Source organism: Euphorbia lathyris, chromosome 7 (genome assembly GCF_963576675.1).
Source record: "Euphorbia lathyris chromosome 7, ddEupLath1.1, whole genome shotgun sequence".
In the NCBI taxonomy this organism is placed as follows: domain Eukaryota; kingdom Viridiplantae; phylum Streptophyta; class Magnoliopsida; order Malpighiales; family Euphorbiaceae; genus Euphorbia; species Euphorbia lathyris.
In genome coordinates this window covers 81,164,142-81,182,945 of record NC_088916.1, presented here as the reverse complement: position 1 = coordinate 81,182,945, position 18,804 = coordinate 81,164,142, and the positions used below count along the sequence as shown (strand labels likewise).

The following is an 18,804-nucleotide window of genomic DNA, read 5'->3' as shown; positions in this document are numbered from 1 at the left end:
ATAACAATTATAAACAATTATTTTTTCCCACGTGTGAATTTTTTTTCCCAATTTTACATTTTAATTATTATTATTCTAAACAATTATAATTATTCTAAAAACAATATACAACATAAAAATTAACAAAACTAAATTAAACAAAATAAAATTTACAAAACTAAATTTACCTATAATTAACAAAGATAAAAAATAATAATTAAATTAATAAAATAAAAATAATAAAAACTAAATTAAATTTAAAAAAATTGAATTTTGCCACACGGGCGTGAGGGCGTGAGGCTATCACGCCCTACCACAGGAGACGGCGTATGAATATCACGACGTTTCCTGTGGTGGGGCGTGAGGCTATCACGCCTCCACCTCTGGTGCGACGTATCACGCCGCACCATACCTACCTCACGAATTCGAATTCCCCAAAAATCCAAATTCGAATAAACAAAACGTCCAAAAATCAACAAAATCAAACAGAATTTCGTAACATTAGTCCTTTTCCTTTGCCGTCAATCTTCTGATCCATGTTTTCGTTGTTAAATTAGTCCGGATTTGATCCAAGAGAGTTTAAGAGGATTTGAGAATTTTGAAATTTGGTAAAAGGGTATTTTCGTCCTTTCATGGGGCTAGGGGTGGGAATTTGAGGCTGGATATAGAAATTCACATTGAAATAATTTTCTGAGGTTATTTTTGTCAAAACGAAACTTCCTTTATAACTCCCTCGCTTTATCTCCTCTGAACAGAGTAGCAATGGAAGAGGAAAAAGAGAAAAGCTTCGAAGTTGTAGAAGAGAAGAAGGAACTCGAAGAAGATAAGCAAGTCCATGTAGGAGATGAACAAGTTTTGCGATTTCTGGATTCGATGGACAGCTATTTGATCCTTATGGATTCGTTATCTTCTACACTTCGCCAGGTAAACTTGAAGTTATGTATTTGCCTCATCTTTTTCATGCTTTTTGGATCCGAAATTAGTTCTGCAGCTGTTAATTGTTTGATTAGAATCGATAGAAAGAACAAATTATCAGCTTGATCATGTTTTAGTACCATCAATTAATTTATAAAAGGCGATTGCCTGAACTTTGAAGACGACTGATTAACTTCTTAATTAATGGCTTATTGACCCTAAACTTAACTTCTTAATTAATGGCTTATTGACCCTAAACTTGGGGTTAAATGTGCCATTGTCACTTAAATTTCATGGTTATTTTAAAACGGTCAATCAACTTTTCTCAATAAAATAATTCAACTTTTAATTTTATGTCAATAAAGTCACCCCCACTTCAAGAGCAAGAAGACACCAGAAACATGATGTGGCTGTACTAGTCAACTTTCACGTTTATTGAAACCACACTTGGCTGACAACTAGATTGAAACGACACGTGGATACCAACTAGCCGACGGGTGTCGTTTCAGTTAGGTGGCAGTCATTTATATCTATGTTGTAGCCATATAATGTTTCAGTCAGCAGTGAAAGTTGATTAGTGTCACTTTTTCAGTGTATTTTTGGTCTTGAAGTCACCCGAGTGACTTTATTGTTGCACTAATCAACTTTCACCGCTGATTGAAACGACACTTGGCTGGCACCTAACTGACCGAAACGACACGTGGATACCAACTAGCTGAAAGGTGTCGTTTCAGTTAGGTGGGAGTCATGTGTTATCTATGTGGGAGCCACCTATTATATCAATCCGCGGTGAAAATTACTGCTGATGTGGTAGTCACGTCATTTTTTCGGTGTATTTTTGGTCTTGAAGTCATCATAGTGATTTTATTAAGACAAAATTCAAAGTTGAATGGCTTTATTGAAATTGAAGTTGAGTGACTATTTTGAAACAACCATAAAAGTTCAGTGACCAACTATGCATTTAACCCCCTAAACTTGTTTAAAATATTGTGTCTCTGAATTTGTTTTGTTTAGAGTGATAAGCCTTCAAATTGTCTAAATTTCCTTAGTCTGTCACCTAAACTTGGACTTAGGGGTTTTGAGAGTTTGGACTGAACAAATTTGTGGCTACGGATGTATTAGGCCTCCCGAACTTTGAAAACGACTGATTAACTTCTTAATTAATGACCTTAAACTTCTTTAGAGTATTGTCTATTTGAGTTTGTTGAATTTGTTTAAAGTGATACGAGCTTCAACTTGTCTAAATTTCATTACTCTGTCACCTAAACTTGGACTTAGGGGTTTTGAAAGTTGGACTGAACAAATTTGGGGATACGGATGTATTAGGCCTCCCGAACTTTGAAAACGACTGATTAACTTCTTAATTAATGACCTTATTGACCTTAAACTTCTTTAGAGTATTGTCTATTTGAGTTTGTTGAATTTGTTTAAAGTGATACGAGCGTCAACTTGTCTAAATTTCGTTACTCTGTCACCCAAACTTGGACTTAGGGGTTTCGAAAGTTGGACTGAACAAATTTGGGGCTAGGGATGTATTAGGCAGCTAATGAGATTCCTCAATTTCAGGGATGGCTGGATTTGGCTAGTGCTCGACATTCTATGGGGGCTTCACGCCTCAATAGTGCTTTGTTGGACCTCAAATTCCACAATGCTTCTACTTCATTGCAAGTAACACAAGATCATGGTAATGTCCTTCCTCTTCTCCCCTTAAATTTGGACCTGATTTCTCGCATTGCAAAGGTTTAAAAGTTTACAAACACGGGTTTGAGGTTTTTTCCATTTGCAAAGATACATTTTTGGCCTAAATCATAAGAAGCCCTCTAAAGTGGGTCATTTTGGTCACTTTGCCCCCCGGAATTAGGAGACAACCCATTAGCCACTCCAACTCCCGAAAATTGACATAAGGCTCCCCTTATTTTTCCTCAATCGGAGAAGATGTTGATCCGTGAGGACGACTCGCCATTTGGTTGACTTACCATATGCAATGTCACTTTCAGGGAGTTGGAGTGGCTAATGAGTTGTTCCTTGAGTTCGGAGGACAAAGTGACCAAAATGGACAACTTTAGGAGGCTCAGTATGGTTTAGGCCTAGATTTTTTCATTTTAGTATAGAAGAGTAATTTGAGTCGTTTTATTACTTTTTTCTACTTTAAAATGTTATCATATGTTAGGAGGGGTACAATGGGATGGAGAACCGATGAAGTTTTCGTTTTGAACATTTGTTATGTAGGTAAATTTGGATGGTTTTAGTGAAAAAGTCTGATATGCAAATGTATGAAACCTCAAACCTGTGTTCTTAAATTTTTATACGACAGGGAAGTCTTCGTAAATGCGCAAAACCACAATCCATTTTGGTACTTTGCCCAAAAAACACCCATCAACTTGGCAGATTAGGACAAATAAGTAGATGGAGAGACCGCTGAAGTTTTTGTTTTGAATACTTGTTATGCAGGTAAATTTGGATGGTTTTATTGAAAAAGTCCGTATACGAGAATGTATGAAACCTCAAACCTGTGTTCTTAAATTTTTATACGACGGGGAAGTCTTCGTAAATGCACAAAACCACAATTCATTTTGGTACTTTGCCCAAAAAAAACCATCAATTTGGCAGATTAGGAAAATAAGTCTTAATTAACATTTACCGGTAGCCGTTCATTTTGGATCAATGTAGTCAAGACGTTTGTTGTACTAAACAGATCGAAAAATGTAAATTTGATTGGTTTTTGAACTTATTTGTCTGAAATTGTCAAGTTGGGAGTGTTTGTTGTACTAAATCTATTTTTTGTAGTTGGTTCTACGGATGAGCAACCGCATTTTACATTGCGTAAATGGGGCTCCGTGGAGGATCGTAGTTGCACTCCTGCAGATCAAGATTCCAAAGAAGATGAACTGCAGGGAAAATCTGCCAGTCCACAGCTTCGACACCGGGGAAATTCCCAGCTTTCTGGTATAATATTCATATTCATGGAAAGTTGTTGCGTTTTCAATCAGAATGTTCATGGTTTTTCGTTATGTTTATGGAAACTTATGCGTTTCTTCTTAATTCATTCCTTCCGTTGTCCTAACACGTCTTGTTTTGTTCTTCTTTGATGTTTCCGGTATGATTGAAGATGTAACCTCTCCAAAGCAAGCTTTGTTTAAGGTTGATGATCAAGTAAGTATTTCGCAAAGTTATTGCTTGATTCTGTTTGAATTCTTATGCACTGTCGGGGCCAGATCCAGGGGGAGCTAGGGGGGCTTCAGCACCTACTGCTCACTGGAAAACGCCGAAAATTCCATTGAAAATGTGTACGGGGTTTTCCATCAAATATCAATTTAGTACCATAAATCGCGAGAGACCACCAGCAACACGTCTTTGATGTTTGTGATCAAAAGCAAAAACTATGTTCTTGCCTTCTTACAAACGTAAACCATTTATTTATCTACTTTGATATAGGTTGAAAAGGGGCGATCGAGATCATTGTCTACTTTCGGAACTTTGGTTTCCCCAAAGCTTCGAACAGCTCAACTATCGTTCGAGACAGGTGCATATATAACACAAAAGTTCATAATTCCAGCCAAACTAGATTAAATGTGACTATAATCTGATGCTGAAGTTGTATTTTTATACAGCCCTTGAGACGCTTGTCGAAATAGCCAATATTCGATCATCGTTGTTGTCTTCTTTTGATCAAGTCTACAAAGAATTGAATGCCAACAAAGGGACGACATAGAAACCATTCCTTTTCAGAATGCTAAATACCAGTTAATGGATTATCAGTCGATCTAGGTTTCCGGAATCATGGTAGCTTCAATTTGCTTTATACCGCGCAATTGGACCGAAGAGGAATCAATATATGACAGAAGAGGATTTATTTAACATACTGGATATTTTCTCCATATTTTGGCCATGGTGTTGTGATTGTAAACAATGGGCGAATAAGGAAAAGTTAGAATTAGCGACACAAATTTTTGTCAGTAAAAAAGTATATTTTCCTAATTGAAGTTCATTCTGAATCTGTATTTTTTAATGCATGTTCATCCACTAACCCTTGGAATATTTTATTTTTGCTATCGCAATTAAACAACGAATAAGAGTTTAATGTTTCACAGATTTGTTAGTCGTGAAGCAGGTCACAGTTATTCGAAAATTACGAACACGACTAAGCCAAATTAAGGTACATAGACTTGTTAAAAAATTTGGACAAATATAGAAATCAAAATTTACCTTTTCCCAGCAGCCGTAGCACGGGGAACCCAAAAGAGGCTATTCCTCTCTCGGTACAGCTCATTTTAGAATGTCAAAATGAACTATTATGTTATAATCGTAATACATGATATATATATTCTACACAATACATATAATATAAATATAACAAAAATGATAATAGTGTTGAACGGGTTATCTCTAAAAGTCATGTTGCCATGTCCGCCTTACAATATATAGAGACAATCTGTTGAAGAAATGCAGAACATACACAACTTTTATTGCATCAAATCCGTAGCAGTTCTCAGATTTCTTAAAAAACTAGTATATCTTTCAACCTGGCATGCCACAAAATACAAAAAAATCTTCTATCCACTAAAAAATGAAAAAAAAAAACCGAAAAAGGGGACGAAGCAGGGCTGTGAGCATCATATTTTTACCCAATCATTGGTGCTACAAACCGAGGAGTTGCAAGTTTCGGAATTCCTTAATTCTCCCAAAATCATAGCCGAAACCCTTTGTCGCTCACAAGGGTCAAACAAATACCTTTACAACAGTCAAGATCATAACCCGACCTATACAGCAGAGACGTGAAAAAAAATTGGGGGCAATGAACCTTTGGAGCTTCAGAGAATCGGACTGCTAACTAGAATGCATTCCAATTTTCAGAGTTTCTTTTAGGAGTTTGATTATCAGAGGAAACTTTAAATGGTTCACTAGAGCCGAAAGGGTCTGCATCATCGAAAGACGATGAGAAGGTGTGACTCTGACCAAAGTCTTTTGTGCTGTTCATGGAATCAAACCTGGAAAACCTCTCTCGTGGAGAAAATCCGCCTTCGTGCATGCTGAAGGAATCAAATCTTGAGAAGTTATCGAATTGATCGCCTGCTTCGCTGTACCTTGGAGAGTTGGCAAACCTGGAGACTGGCGATCCAGCTACAGAATCTTCGAAAAATGGACTCTTCTTGTTGAAAATGCTCTCTGTGGATGGAGATCCTGTTCTTATTGGCTTTCCACCGAAATCACCAGTTCCGAAGTCCGAATCCTGCTAGGCAAATTGAATTTATTACAGTTAATACAAGTCATCTGGCTAGTAGCTTTACATACAAATTGGTAGGTACTAAATCAAACAAATAATTAGCAGCATATGATAGCATAGTTATTAAAAGCGCAAGGCGCAATAAGGCACCAGGGGTCCTGAAGCCTAGGCACAAAGCACAGGCGAGCGTTTGAACAACACAAGGTGCACTAAAGAAAAATAATGGCTTAACTTAATGCATCCCTAGCCCCTGTACTTATCCAAAAAAAGTCAATCGCCCAGTATACTTTTAAAATGTTCAATTTACCCCTGAACTTGTTTAAAGCGACCTATTAACCACCTATTTGGAGAAGTTGAAATGTGTACGCTTTAAGCAAGTTCAGGGGGCTAATAGATCACTTTAAGAAAGTTTAGGGGGCTAATAGATACCTTTTGAAGAGTCAATTGGTCACTTTAAGCAAGTTCAGGGGTAAATAGAACTTTTTCAAAGTACAGCGGGCAATTGATTTTTTTGGACAATTACATGGGGCTAAAGATGTATTAAGCCAAAAATAATATATAAAAATCATAAATAACAACAATGAACATTTCTAAAATGCAACAAGCAGTCAAATACGAAATCATATCCAATTATCCTTAATCATAAATTCTAGCATAAAGTAAATTGCAAATTAACTATTAAGTCTTCCTTAATCATAATTCATAATAATAAATTCTAAATCTAAAGAATAGAGCTCAATCAATCCTAAGTTAATTAACTAATAGCTAACTACTTTTCATCAGGACGAAAATCTCCACTGTCCATATTATTCATCACTCATCAAAGTCATCACCACTGCTATCATCATCTCCAGCATCAATTTCATCTTCAAGGTTCTCAATCTCATCCGCCTCATCTTCAACGCACTCATCTACAAAATCAGATTCTTCCTTCTCATCTCTAACTAAGGACCGTAGGAGTTTCTTTCTCGAACACTAGAAAATGGTGTTTTAGCCTTCTCCTTTGGCCTAGGCCTCTTTTTTTTTTTTTTTTTTTTTGAAAAATTGGACAACAGGTCCAAAACCAAACTTAACAATATCGCCTATATGAAGTTCTATTGAAGTCATTAAAAACATATTCAGAACAAAACGGTGGATAGCTGTCCCACCACTGTTCCCCCATATCACTAGCCCCTTTACGTGCCAGACAGTCAGCAACTGAGTTACCCTCTCTAAAAATGTGAGATACACACACCAGTTGGTTATTAATTATAGTTAAACAATGAAGCCAATCAGCCATAAGCTGCCATGGAACCTCTTTGCTGCGGCTCTTTAGCAGATTCACTGTTACCAACGAATCCGACTCAATCCAAAGTGGAAACCAATGTCGATTCGCAGCCATTTTAATTGCGTATATGACTGCTTTTATTTCAGCAAAAAGAGCATCACATGTCTCTAATTTCAGTGCATAGCAACCTCTCGGAAACCCTCTCGAGTTCCTAAAAATTCCCCCTGCGCCAGATGCTGTAGTTGAAGAGGAACCGTCGGTATTTACTTTTGTCCAGCCCTGTGGCGGAGATGCCCAAGTTACGAACTGGCAACATAAGGGAGGGGCAGCCCTTCCCTGAATGCCAAATCGTAACAAAATCTGTGTATCCCTGGCTGAGCCCGTTACCCCATGATTGAAAAAATCTGCATCCCGCACTCCTTTCCAAATAAGTCGTAGAGTGAATGAGATATCAACCGAAACATCATTGAATATATAGTTATTTCTTACCTTCCAGATTACCCAAATAGCATGAATCACTGCACTTTGCCATAATGGCTTGACCTGCGAACTGAAATGTAAATCATTAGCCCGTTGAAATAATTGAGCAACTGTTTGCGGTGTGCCCAGGTAAGTTAAAAAAGCCTCCTCTAGTGATTTCCAAATTTGGCGCGCAAAAATACACTGTATCAGCAGATGATCCTGTGTCTCTACAGCAGTTCCGCATAGACTACATCTCAACGCAAGTATCATTCCGCGTTGGCATAACATATCCTCAGTTGCTAACTTACCGTGCAATGCTTTCCAACAAATGAGCGATCGCGATGGAGGAATAAAGTCACCCCATATAAACCTGTACCAGTTATTTGTTTGGCCCTTCAATCTGAATGTGTCATAAGAGCTTTTAACAGAGAATTGACTGTTACGAGACGGCGTCCAACAACATAGATCGTCCTCAGCAGGCGATATGGAAACTCGACTTACTGCTGCTGCAGTATCCCCCTCCACAGGTAGATCAATCCAACCAGTGTGATCCCTATATCTCTGAATACAATCAGTGAGTAAATGCCTGTTCCGCTCCGGGATGTCCATTTGATCTGCTAATGTTGGCCAAATCCTAGGCCTCTTGAAGTAGAGGTATGCGAGATATTTTTTCCTACTCTAGTGAGATCAGCACTTTCTTCAACAGTAAATGATATAGATAGGAAAGGTTGAGATTGAAACACCCACTCTTTTAACTTGGAACCCTAGAAAAACTGTCTGGCTTATAAAATTGCGCTTAGGCGCACCTTCAGCAAGGCGCTAGGCTCACAAAGCGCACGCCTTTTGAACAGAGCCCACATTTTGGCTTCTCAGGCAATATGCCTGAAGCCAAGAGCAAACAAGCCCATAAATAGTTCCCAATGTCACACAACTACTAAATGATCCGACTCACAACACTAATGAACTCAAATTTTTCACGACCAATCAATGTACTGCTTATATTGCAGTCCTGGAAATGGAAGCAAGCTAATAAACAATAACATATACACGCCAAGTGCAATGCTAACACAATGTCCAGAAATAAAATCTACTTAACCTGCCAATATAAAACCACAAGAATATAAACAAATTTAATAAAGTTGTTTCATTACTCTCCCTTCAGTGGCATGTTAAGTTTAAATCGATAACCTAATCTTGTGTTCACTGTCCCCGAACAATGCAAAACAGATTTTAGAAGGCTCAATGTAGCCATACAATTTCAGTACTAGAGAAAAAAGTGCTTCAGCAGATCAGGAATTACCTTAGTACTAGCAGGGTTAAATCCCCAGACCGAGTCCGTATCATCATGAGTGTCAAAAGCGCCCCACGTTGATTCATCGAAACTTCTGTTCAAAAATATTGAAGTTTTTTATCAAAACTTAGGGAATCCAAATGAGAACAAAAGAGAAAAAAAAAAAAAAAAAAAAAGCAATATATGGATGGATGATCATACCTATGGGTTTCTGCATCTGCATCAGTACTCTTTGCAAAAACATCAGAAAATTCTTGAGAAGGGCTTTCTATGGCTGTGCTTTGAGGGCTTCTTGCCAGTTCATCTTCGCTATGTGCATACGCAGATTCGCCTTCAGAACCATGTTCACCAGTACTAAAGAGGTTCCTTGACTTTTCATCACCATTTGATAGGGAATCAGGGGTTAGAATAGCATCCTGCAACTCGTTTTCTTTTTGCAAAGTAGATTTTGAGTTTGTAGATGAAACATTGTTTACGTCAACAGTGAGGTCATTACCAAAACCTGGAAGTGGCAAAGACACATTGCACAATAAGACCTCGTACATGATCAGATACTCATGTAAAGGTTCCATAAAACGGATGGTATTTATTAGAGAGAGAAAGGAAGAGAGAAACGGAGAAAGTGGAGAGGTTGAATGTTGGAAACTTACCATCATCTTCAAACTTGTCCCACTCTTCATCCCAAACAGCTGCACTCTCCTGAATTCCGGGTTGCCAGCCTTAAAATTACCAAAAGTTAAAAAAAAGTCATGTATGGTAAGTGAAAAGTAACTTTTTCTGGGGATTCATGGAAAAAAAAGAGTAAGATCCTTCGGTACTTCAACAACTACATTAATCAACACGTGGAATTAGACATGTAAGAAATGTCATTTTATCATTTCTAATTAAATATCTCTGACTTCTATTACAACATATGAATGGACAAAAGGATAAAGTATATCCATAGCCCCTGAACTTTAGTGCTACTAACATTATGGCCCCAAAACTTCATTTCATGACATAGAAGTCCTTAAACTTTACATTATACTAAGATTGAAGTCCAAATCAAAGAAAATCCATTTTAAAAATTAACGAAGTGATAATCTGGACAAGTTTGACAATCTTTTCTGTCTGTCATCATAAATTATGGTCAAATACCTATTTCCATGTCATCATTTCATTAATTTTCTTACGGATTTTCTTTCATATAGGCTTTAACGTTAGTATAAATGAAGTTCAAGGCCTTTTATGTCATGAAATGAAGTTCAACGGGTTACAATATTAGTAGCGTTATAGTTCAAGGGCCATGGATGTATTTTACCAATGGACAAGGACCTCTTTAAGAGAGGAATTTTTGAGATATAAAATTGAACATCGTGATGCACACACACAAAACTCTAAAAAGCAAGCTAAATATTCAGACACGTGTGACATGAATATCACCAATTAAACTTGCATTGCGGAACATAGGTTTCAGCCATAATGAGACATCAGAACATGAGATGGTACATGAAATGATTGGGTCAAATTTTAAAAATAAAATTAAATAGTGCAAGCAAGTACCAACAGGAAGCTCGATCATTGCACTTGACTTAACCTCTAGCCCATGTTTCTTGCAACGCTCTGTTAAAGCTTTGAGTAGTTCATCAAGATCAGATTGTATGCGATCAGCACGGACCTATCAAGGTCGCCAACAGATAATAAGTACAAAACCTTCACTGACTCAATAAAGCTAAACGGCAAGAACATACCTGAAGAATACCATCAGCACTTCCACCTTGTTCCATGTTAACTATTGCTTGGTGTAACTCAGACTTCCTTTGCTAAATGTTTATAAAGTGGAAAAAATATTACAGAGTAAGAATTCATGAGATAATTTGATATGCAGTCAGTTCATAAGACTGAGACATGCTTCGTCGCATCAAATTTCAATTAAGAAACAAAACGTCATTCAAATTCAGGCATAATTAATAAATTATGAATATAAAATATCCTAAAACACCTCAAAATATAAATAATTCAACATTATTGAACAAGTTGGTTTGCTCATATATATTGCACGTCGTAAATTGTCCCCTTAGGTTAAGAAATGTGGCGGTGCAAGAGTTTTTTGGGGTACACACAAAACAAAAAAAAATATACAACAAAAGACAAGTACATTTGAACACTCTACAAAGAATAACTGGTAGGTATAATGCTCGGCCCATGGTTGCTTAGATAGAATAAAAGGTTACCTGGACGTCACGCAATGTAGCCTCTTCAACCGTTAATTTAGATGCCAATTCTGCAACTTGCTTGTACTTCTCTTCATATTTTTTACCCAGCATATCTGCCTGTTAAAGTTAAATTCAGACATGAAGCCAATACATGTCAGCTATGTTGCATGGAGATGGACACAGAAAGGGACATGGACATGGACACAGGAAACGTTATTTATAAAACATAACCTTCATAAAATAGCCTATGAACGAAAATGGACACAAAATGGACACGGACATGAAACGCATAAACGCTACTAACTAGAAGTGTCCGTGCAACATATAAATCTTGACATGTGAGAGCCAACCATCTTTTATTTCAAAGAATACCTCACGCTTATCAGCTATGGCCCTTTCTGTGATCTCATTGAGCCTATTATCACATCTGCTTTTGTAAAGAACCTGAGATACAACAGAGAACCAAAAGATTAGAGAAAAAAACGGTTACATCTTTGAATTTTCAGAGTCAGGACACACATTAATAAAACAAACGAACAAAAATTTGGGGTTCTTATTAGAAATTAATACTTTTATAAATTCATTATGGACCATAGATGTTTTATGGTTAGATAATGTGTATCTTTAACAAAGAAACTGGAATTGACTCCTACTTTTGGAGGATAACAGTGATACTCTATAATTTAAGGTTTAACAAAGTGACTTCATTTGTGCAACAAATATATCAGAAAGTAATGCAGGTTTTACTCAACACAAAACATACTAAAATGATTATAGATGGCTTCTTTAAATTTAAACCCCCGTGGCTCATAATGAAGCTATAAAATAAATAGTAAGGTAGAATGCCTTTCTACTCAGGTCAGGTCAGACACCATAGCCTTCTTGATAGTTCAAGATTTTTGGAAACATATTTCTGTGCATCTTGGACAAAGTCTGGTTGGAGATAAAAAGGCGAAACACACAGCAACAGATTAGATGACAGAAACTACTCACAAGTTCCTGCATTTTACTGCGGTAAAACTCCATCTTCTCTTTTGAATCCAAAATCAATTTTGCCGGTTCATCAACCTACAACAAAAAGTGAAGCGATACGGTCCTTATATTGTTCCAAAAATATATGCACACCATTGAATCACAATTTCACAAGCTTAATAAAGAAAACATGACTTCAATTCAAAACTAAACAAGTATCTCCATATAAATGTCAAAGACCAGTTAGATAAATTACAAATGAAATAAGGTAAAACAACTAAAAGCCTAAGATGATTACTGTCATGCAAAGAATGATAAGTTAAATCTGGTAATTTTCTTTTCTGGATTATGACAAACTTGAAACTGAGAAACCAAATTTCAGACAAGATTCACAGGTCACCTACTGTATTTATTCACATTTGTCTGTCCTGTCCTGCATTCAAAACTTTGATCAAGTGAATAGCAGAGCTATATCAGATGCTACAAGATCCAATAACCACAATAGTATATTGAATCTTAGCAAATATGCAGGCTACTTACTGAACATTTATAACTAGTCCAGATAAAAGAATTTGCTTCATTATTAAACGACCAATATTCGAAATTCAAGTTTAAGTTATAGAAAATCAAGACCATGAGCTCAGTGACGAGAGTAGCAGAATGAACATTTCAAAATACATGCACAATAATCTGTAGACTACAAACAATGAATTTTAGGATATAATAAGAACATGTGCGACCAAATAGAAACAAGCACCTAGAACCATGCTAACCTAACACGCTTTGCAATGATAGAAGCAGTAATGAGCTAATGTTTGACAATCAAATCAATAATTGAATTCTAATGTTTATCATTTTTCTCATCATACTGATTCTGATAGTGGAAAAAGATGGCTTTTCAGTAATATGCAAAGTATAATTCAATCCTCAAGCAACATTTATGATACTACGATAGAAGAAAATGGAGGTGCCTTTTTATCTAAGAATGTTCCATCTTGAGGTGTCGAGTTGTGATCCCCTCTCTCATTTTCATTCATAAAGGACTCCTCTAAAACAGGTCCTCTTGGCTTCTGAGGAATGGATACAGTTGCACCATCAGGCTGGACCTGGGGCGCAGCTCCTAGAACTGGTGGCCTCAAATTAGAGCCAGGACCCATTGGTCGAGGACCCATTCCAGGATGCTGCTGTCCAAACCCTAATCAAGAAGACAGAGAGGAAACCAATAAGATCTCAGGTGCACACATAAGCAGTATACAGCATTGAAATGAACCATCAAGCAACAACCATACCAGGACTAGGACCCCATGCCGGATTGCCATATGCAGCCTTTGGTTGGCCCGTCATGGACAACAGCATGTCATCGTACATAAGGTTACTTGGTAGTGATGGTGGAAGTGGTCGACCCTCTCTAAACCGCTCCATCAAATAGAGAGCAATGCAGAATTCCCTCAAAGAAAGCATGCTATCATTGTCCTGATCAGATAAGTCCCAGACCTGCTTTAAAACCTCTGGAAATAACAAAAGAAGATGTATTAAGCATAAACAATAACTAAGAAAATCAAAGACTTATATTCCAGATTGTCATGGAACCATTTTAGCTATAAGCTCGAGCTAATAGTTAAAGGTCCACTTCATATTAATAGCTGACACACCCCCACACGCGAAAGCACACTTGGGCTTGAAGCGTGACAACACAGGCCCATATTACCATGTCCAGCAAATAACTCAACAAATGGGGCTGCCAGGAATCGAACCCAGGACCACTTGGTCACACTGGCTCTGATAGCATGTCATGGAACCATGTTAGCTATAAGCTCATGTCATGGAACCAATTTAGCTATAAGCTCGAGCTAATAGTTAAAGGTCCACTTCATATTAATAGCTGACACAGATTAAATCATACACAAATAGCATTTACACCAACCGAGCTATACCAATAGTAGGTAAAATCATACATGATGTGCAGAAAATCCATCATCCTGAGGAATTCATGTTTCTCAATGCATTTGAAATCATCGTAAATCAAAATTTATTACTATTTCAAGCCAAGCATTCAAAATGAAATAGAAAGCATTGAGCCATAATTTAAGAGAAGATGAATGTTGTTACCTCTTGGTAGCCTCCAGCTCAAAAATAGATTACGTGCCTGCTCACCACTGATTCTTCCATCTCTGTCAGTATCTACTTCCATAAACACTTTAGTATACTTCTGAACATCTGATGGTTTCATCTTTGGCCACTGTGGCTGTGAATTATCAGATGAATTTCCAACTCCAACTGAAATGCTAGGGGATGCAGATGATGGAGAACCTGAAGCCGAAACTGCCGAAACCTGTTGACCCGAAGTTGGGAGTGATTGGGCTCGTTGAAGGCCACCTAGAGGTTGCATTGCAAAAGCATTCTGTAGTGAATCAAGTGAGTTGGACTTCTTTGAAAGGCCTCCACTCGAAGCAGGAACCACATTAGCCGAGGCTGGTGGACCACTAGAAGAATAACTAGTCACAGGAGTTTCTTGTCTTCTGGTAGGAGTCATAGAAAAAATATCATCTCCAAAAGACGAGCCAGATGTAAATCCATTTCCAGAAACAACTAATGCTTTAGAATCATTGGCACTAGCTTGAGACAATGGAGAAACTTGAGTTTGTAGCTGGGTAGTTACATTGGATGGAGGCGATGAGCCAGTCAAAGTTGCATTGGTCTTCCCCCCAAGCCAATCAGCTGAGATGTTTGAGCTTGGGATGCTGAGACTCGCAGTAGAACCAGGCACAGATTGAGGGGGACGGGAAGCAGTCATAGTAGGCATAACCTGAGAATGACCAACCATATTACCTGCTCTAGAAAATTCTGGACTCATAATGCCCTGAGATGGACCAGAAGCAGGAGGGATGGCCTGAGGAGGTCTCATTGTTTGTTGAGAAGGGAAGTAATTCTGGTTCATACCAACGTTGGGGGCTCCTGGCCCTCTAAAACCAAAATTCTGAGATGCTGTTGGGGCACCTGCACCCATCTGTGGGGCACCTGCACCCATTTGTGGGGCACCTGCACCCATCTGTGGGGCAGATACAGCAGCCAAAGCATTTATCTGTTGCACAGGAGAGGCTGCAATATTAATTTTTGGTGGTGGAATTTTAGCTGCAGCAGGACCGAATAATGCTGCCTTGACAATGTCAGGTGTCAGTTCTCTTTTACTCTGAGCAACAGTAACAAGTCTGAGAGCATTGTAAAATTCTGGGCGACCAAGAGCACCAGTGCGATTTTGATCAGCATGCATCCATACCTACAATCATATAGAGAAAACAACGAGGAAGGAACTGATGATCACACTCAATAGGAGGCTTACACTAGATTATTTATTTCATAAAAAAAAAAGAGAAATTTAATCAGATAAGAATATGCAATACCACATGTAAACGCTTCCCCTACTATCCTCCTTAATCAACAGTAAGGCAATCATTTCAATGTCATGAAACAGCCCAAAACCTAATTATAAAAATCATGCCATATTATCATCCTTAAAACTCCACATTCACTAAAGTTTACATAAACACTATAAGATATCATCCGCCCGGTTGCACTTCAAGCGTTAACAAACAAAGGAAACACATAAGCTTGCTATTTATTTCTATTTTTTTTCGGCAGTTTCACTTTCAAGTTTCAATCGTCTCACTGGTGGCCTTTCTCATATCTTTCTTTTAGGTTGATACAAGGACCAAGACCTACTTTTTGCGACAACAGCCGATGAAATTCTAACTCTACTCATACCCAATTTCTTTTTATAGTACAGTGATGGTATCAACTCTATGACCATTTATATTCAGCAGAAAAAAAAAAGTCAAATAGAAATTATCTTTCGGAGAGATGACAGAGCTGTTGATAGCTCCGACCTTGAAAACCGGTATACTTCGCAAAGAACTATCGAGGTTTTCAATCCCTCTCTCTCCTTTTCTCGATGAATAAATTTATGTGTTTAAGATTTGCATGAACATGAAAGCTTTATTCAGATGGAGCCACCAAAGGCAACCGGCACATGACAAACAAAAAACACCTAGAGGCAATAAGGAACTAGACAGCTAGCAATAAGTTAAACTATATAGTTAGGCAGTTAAATTTCAATATCATTCTAGTTCTTCAAAAGAGTTGGCATTTAAAACCAGCACTGTCACTAATGATTAACTTAAATTGTCAATTTTGCTTAGGTTAAATCAAAACAAACATTTCAGAATCAGGCATCCGATTACCAATAAAGTTTTTGGGAAATAAAAACTTTGACATTCTATAGAGCAACATATGAATTAACATGAGCTACCGCAATGACTAATAATTCAAAATGCATATAATTAACAGTGGAAATAATTGAAAATCAAAGAGGAAAAGAAAACCTGAGCAAGAACTTGTTGGGTCAAACCGGATCCTTTAAAAAAAGCCACAGCTTCAGCTCCACTGACCCTACCATCTCCATCTAAATCTGCTTTCTTAAAGTAAGCTTCAAACTGATCCATGTTGGGAACCTGAGTTTGCCCCGCCGCCATCTCCACTCGCTAACTAACTAGATCTCACCCGTCAACAAAAATACACAGGAGACAAATCAAAATTGGGACTAAATTTAAGATTAGACCAGAAAAAATGAGAATACAACAAGGATTTTTTGTGGAATTGAATTCGTGGGATGGAAAGATACGTTGTGGAACTGAGAAATGGGTGGTTAGATCGAGGGGAGAAGAGAGACGAGTGTTGAAACAAAAATTGGAAACTACTGTGTGCGATTTTGGAAACTTTGTTAACAACAAAAGAAAAAGTAAGAAAAGAGACGAAATCGATTCTCGCAGAGGTGCCTACTTTCCCTCCTCTTGACACCCAACAATGGCGGAGGCCGGGAAACAGTGAAACGGGATTAGATTTATTTCGACTGGGAAGTCTTACAATGATGTAGTGTTTAATTTTAATATGGCTTAAAGCCAAATTTGGTCCTAAACTTTAATTTTAAAAATCAATTAATCATATATTGAACATGATTGGTATTTATTCTCGGGGTGTGATTATGTCAAAACATGTCGGGAAGTGTCTGGTTTGCAAGCTTCTGGACCTGAATGAGGTTATGTGGAGGACTTGGTCTTACATATGGTGTTAAAAGTGGGTAGTGGGTAGAGAGGAAGCGAACTGGTCTGTTGTTATTTTGTGGGAAATCTGGCAGCAACGTAATGCTAAGTTGTGGACGGAAAATTATCGGTTTCCCATACGTGTTACAAGTGCAGGCTATTTTCAGTCATAATGTAGAGAGATGCGGAAGGAGGGGGTTGGTCGAGTTCGAGAGGTTCGGTGTGAATTGGGACAGACGACGGTCCATCGGCAGAAGCAAACTGCTGGTTATGTTAAGTGAAACGTTGATGCGGTCGTGTTTCAATCAGAGAATAGTTTCGGTATGTGAGCAGTTCTTCGAGATTGTACCAACAATTTTATTGCGTGTTGCAGCTCTTTTGCGGCAAGTAGTATTCAAGTTTCGCTAGTTGAGGCGACGCAATACTCTGGGTAATTCCACTCTACTTTCAGAATATTCAGTTTGAAAGATGTCAAAAGGGTGGTGGATCGCATTCAATAAAGGTTTGTGATGTTACTGAGTTCAAGGTTGTTTTAGAAGAAATTCGAGATTTGTTACTAATCCGCCTAGATTATTCCGTGGATTTGTCCCTAAATTAGTGAACGGTATGACCTATTCAATAACTCATTATTCTCGTTTAACTGCTAATTTTCTTAGTAATATTAATTTTCATAGTTATTTAGATGATGCTCTTTGAATTGATAATGTTTCCATTTCTTTGTAATAGTCGGGTTTTTTCTATAAAAAAAAATAATATATTAAAAATGAATTAGATTTCTAATCTTCAAAATCCCCAATTAAATTCCTAATGTTGAAAACCTCAATTAGTCCTCTTATAATTGTAGTGAAATTTAGTTTTATATTTTCAGTTGAGTTTAGATTAATATTTTTAATTCAATTATCGGTTCAGTTTAGTAAAAAAACAATTAAATCGAATCAAAATTAATATGTTATACCAATATATTTTTATATTTTATATGTGCATACGTAGCTTTAATCTTTTTTTAAACTAAAAATGAATTGATAACTTAAAGCATTATAAATTAATGATAAAAACCGAGATATAGATATAAAATAGTCGAAATAAAAAATATTTAATATTAAATCAAAATTTTATTTCAATTATAGAAGGAATCTAATTGACAGTTTCAATATGTGTTAGGGATCTAACTGACGATTTTAAAAGGTTATAGAACTAATTAATTTTCAAATATAAATTGAAGATCTAATTGATAATTTTAAAACATAACTAATTTTTAAAATATAGGTTAGATATCTAATTTGCTTTAAATCTATATAAATAAAATTAAGATAATAAGGTAAGTTTTTTAAGGAAACAACTTTTTTTAAGAAATGATAAATTATAGCTCGGAATTTAATCACATTACGAAGAAATAGAGGTGG

At 37.1% G+C, this 18,804-nt stretch overlaps 2 protein-coding genes across 3 annotated transcripts; one reads left to right on the top strand and one right to left on the bottom strand.

Moving 5' to 3' along the window:
- The first annotated feature begins 712 nt into the window (after positions 1–712).
- Positions 713–4,907, top strand: LOC136201457 (uncharacterized). Of its 2 annotated transcripts, none has more exons than XM_065992121.1 (6): positions 713–903; positions 2,461–2,578; positions 3,682–3,844; positions 3,996–4,047; positions 4,330–4,417; positions 4,506–4,907. In XM_065992121.1, the coding sequence occupies exons 1-6, from the start codon at positions 742–744 to the stop codon at positions 4,604–4,606; spliced, it is 684 nt and encodes a 227-aa protein (XP_065848193.1). In that variant the 5' UTR covers positions 713–741; the 3' UTR covers positions 4,607–4,907. The 2 variants fall into 2 exon arrangements, with proteins under 2 accessions (XP_065848193.1, XP_065848194.1); XM_065992122.1 differs by having other exon boundaries at positions 714–903; positions 3,682–3,840; positions 4,004–4,047.
- Positions 4,908–5,329: 422 nt separating this feature from the next.
- Positions 5,330–17,371, bottom strand: LOC136201531 (uncharacterized). Its single transcript, XM_065992216.1, has 13 exons — positions 16,685–17,371; positions 14,415–15,582; positions 13,595–13,813; positions 13,277–13,500; positions 12,327–12,401; positions 11,706–11,777; positions 11,352–11,450; positions 10,869–10,940; positions 10,681–10,795; positions 9,789–9,857; positions 9,340–9,640; positions 9,148–9,232; positions 5,330–6,124 (listed from the first exon to the last, which is right to left on the bottom strand). Exons 1-13 carry the CDS (start codon positions 16,832–16,834, stop codon positions 5,726–5,728), a joined length of 3,048 nt encoding a protein of 1,015 aa, XP_065848288.1. The 5' UTR covers positions 16,835–17,371; the 3' UTR covers positions 5,330–5,725.
- Between the last annotated feature and the right edge of the window lie 1,433 nt (positions 17,372–18,804).

Bases quoted from the DNA above. Each gene is read 5' to 3' on its own strand.
- LOC136201457 (XM_065992121.1), top strand. From the start codon at position 742: ATGGAAGAGGAAAAAGAGAAAAGCTTCGAAGTTGTAGAAGAGAAGAAG. The intron at 2,579-3,681 runs GTAATGTCCTTC...TATTTTTTGTAG, and splicing joins GCAAGTAACACAAGATCATG to TTGGTTCTACGGATGAGCAA. The intron at 4,048-4,329 runs GTAAGTATTTCG...ACTTTGATATAG, and splicing joins TGTTTAAGGTTGATGATCAA to GTTGAAAAGGGGCGATCGAG.
- LOC136201531 (XM_065992216.1), bottom strand. From the start codon at position 16,834: ATGGCGGCGGGGCAAACTCAGGTTCCCAACATGGATCAGTTTGAAGCT. The intron at 12,402-13,276 runs GCACCTCCATTT...TTTTTGTTGTAG, and splicing joins GAACATTCTTAGATAAAAAG to GTTGATGAACCGGCAAAATT. The intron at 10,796-10,868 runs GTATGTTCTTGC...CGACCTTGATAG, and splicing joins GTGCTGATGGTATTCTTCAG to GTCCGTGCTGATCGCATACA.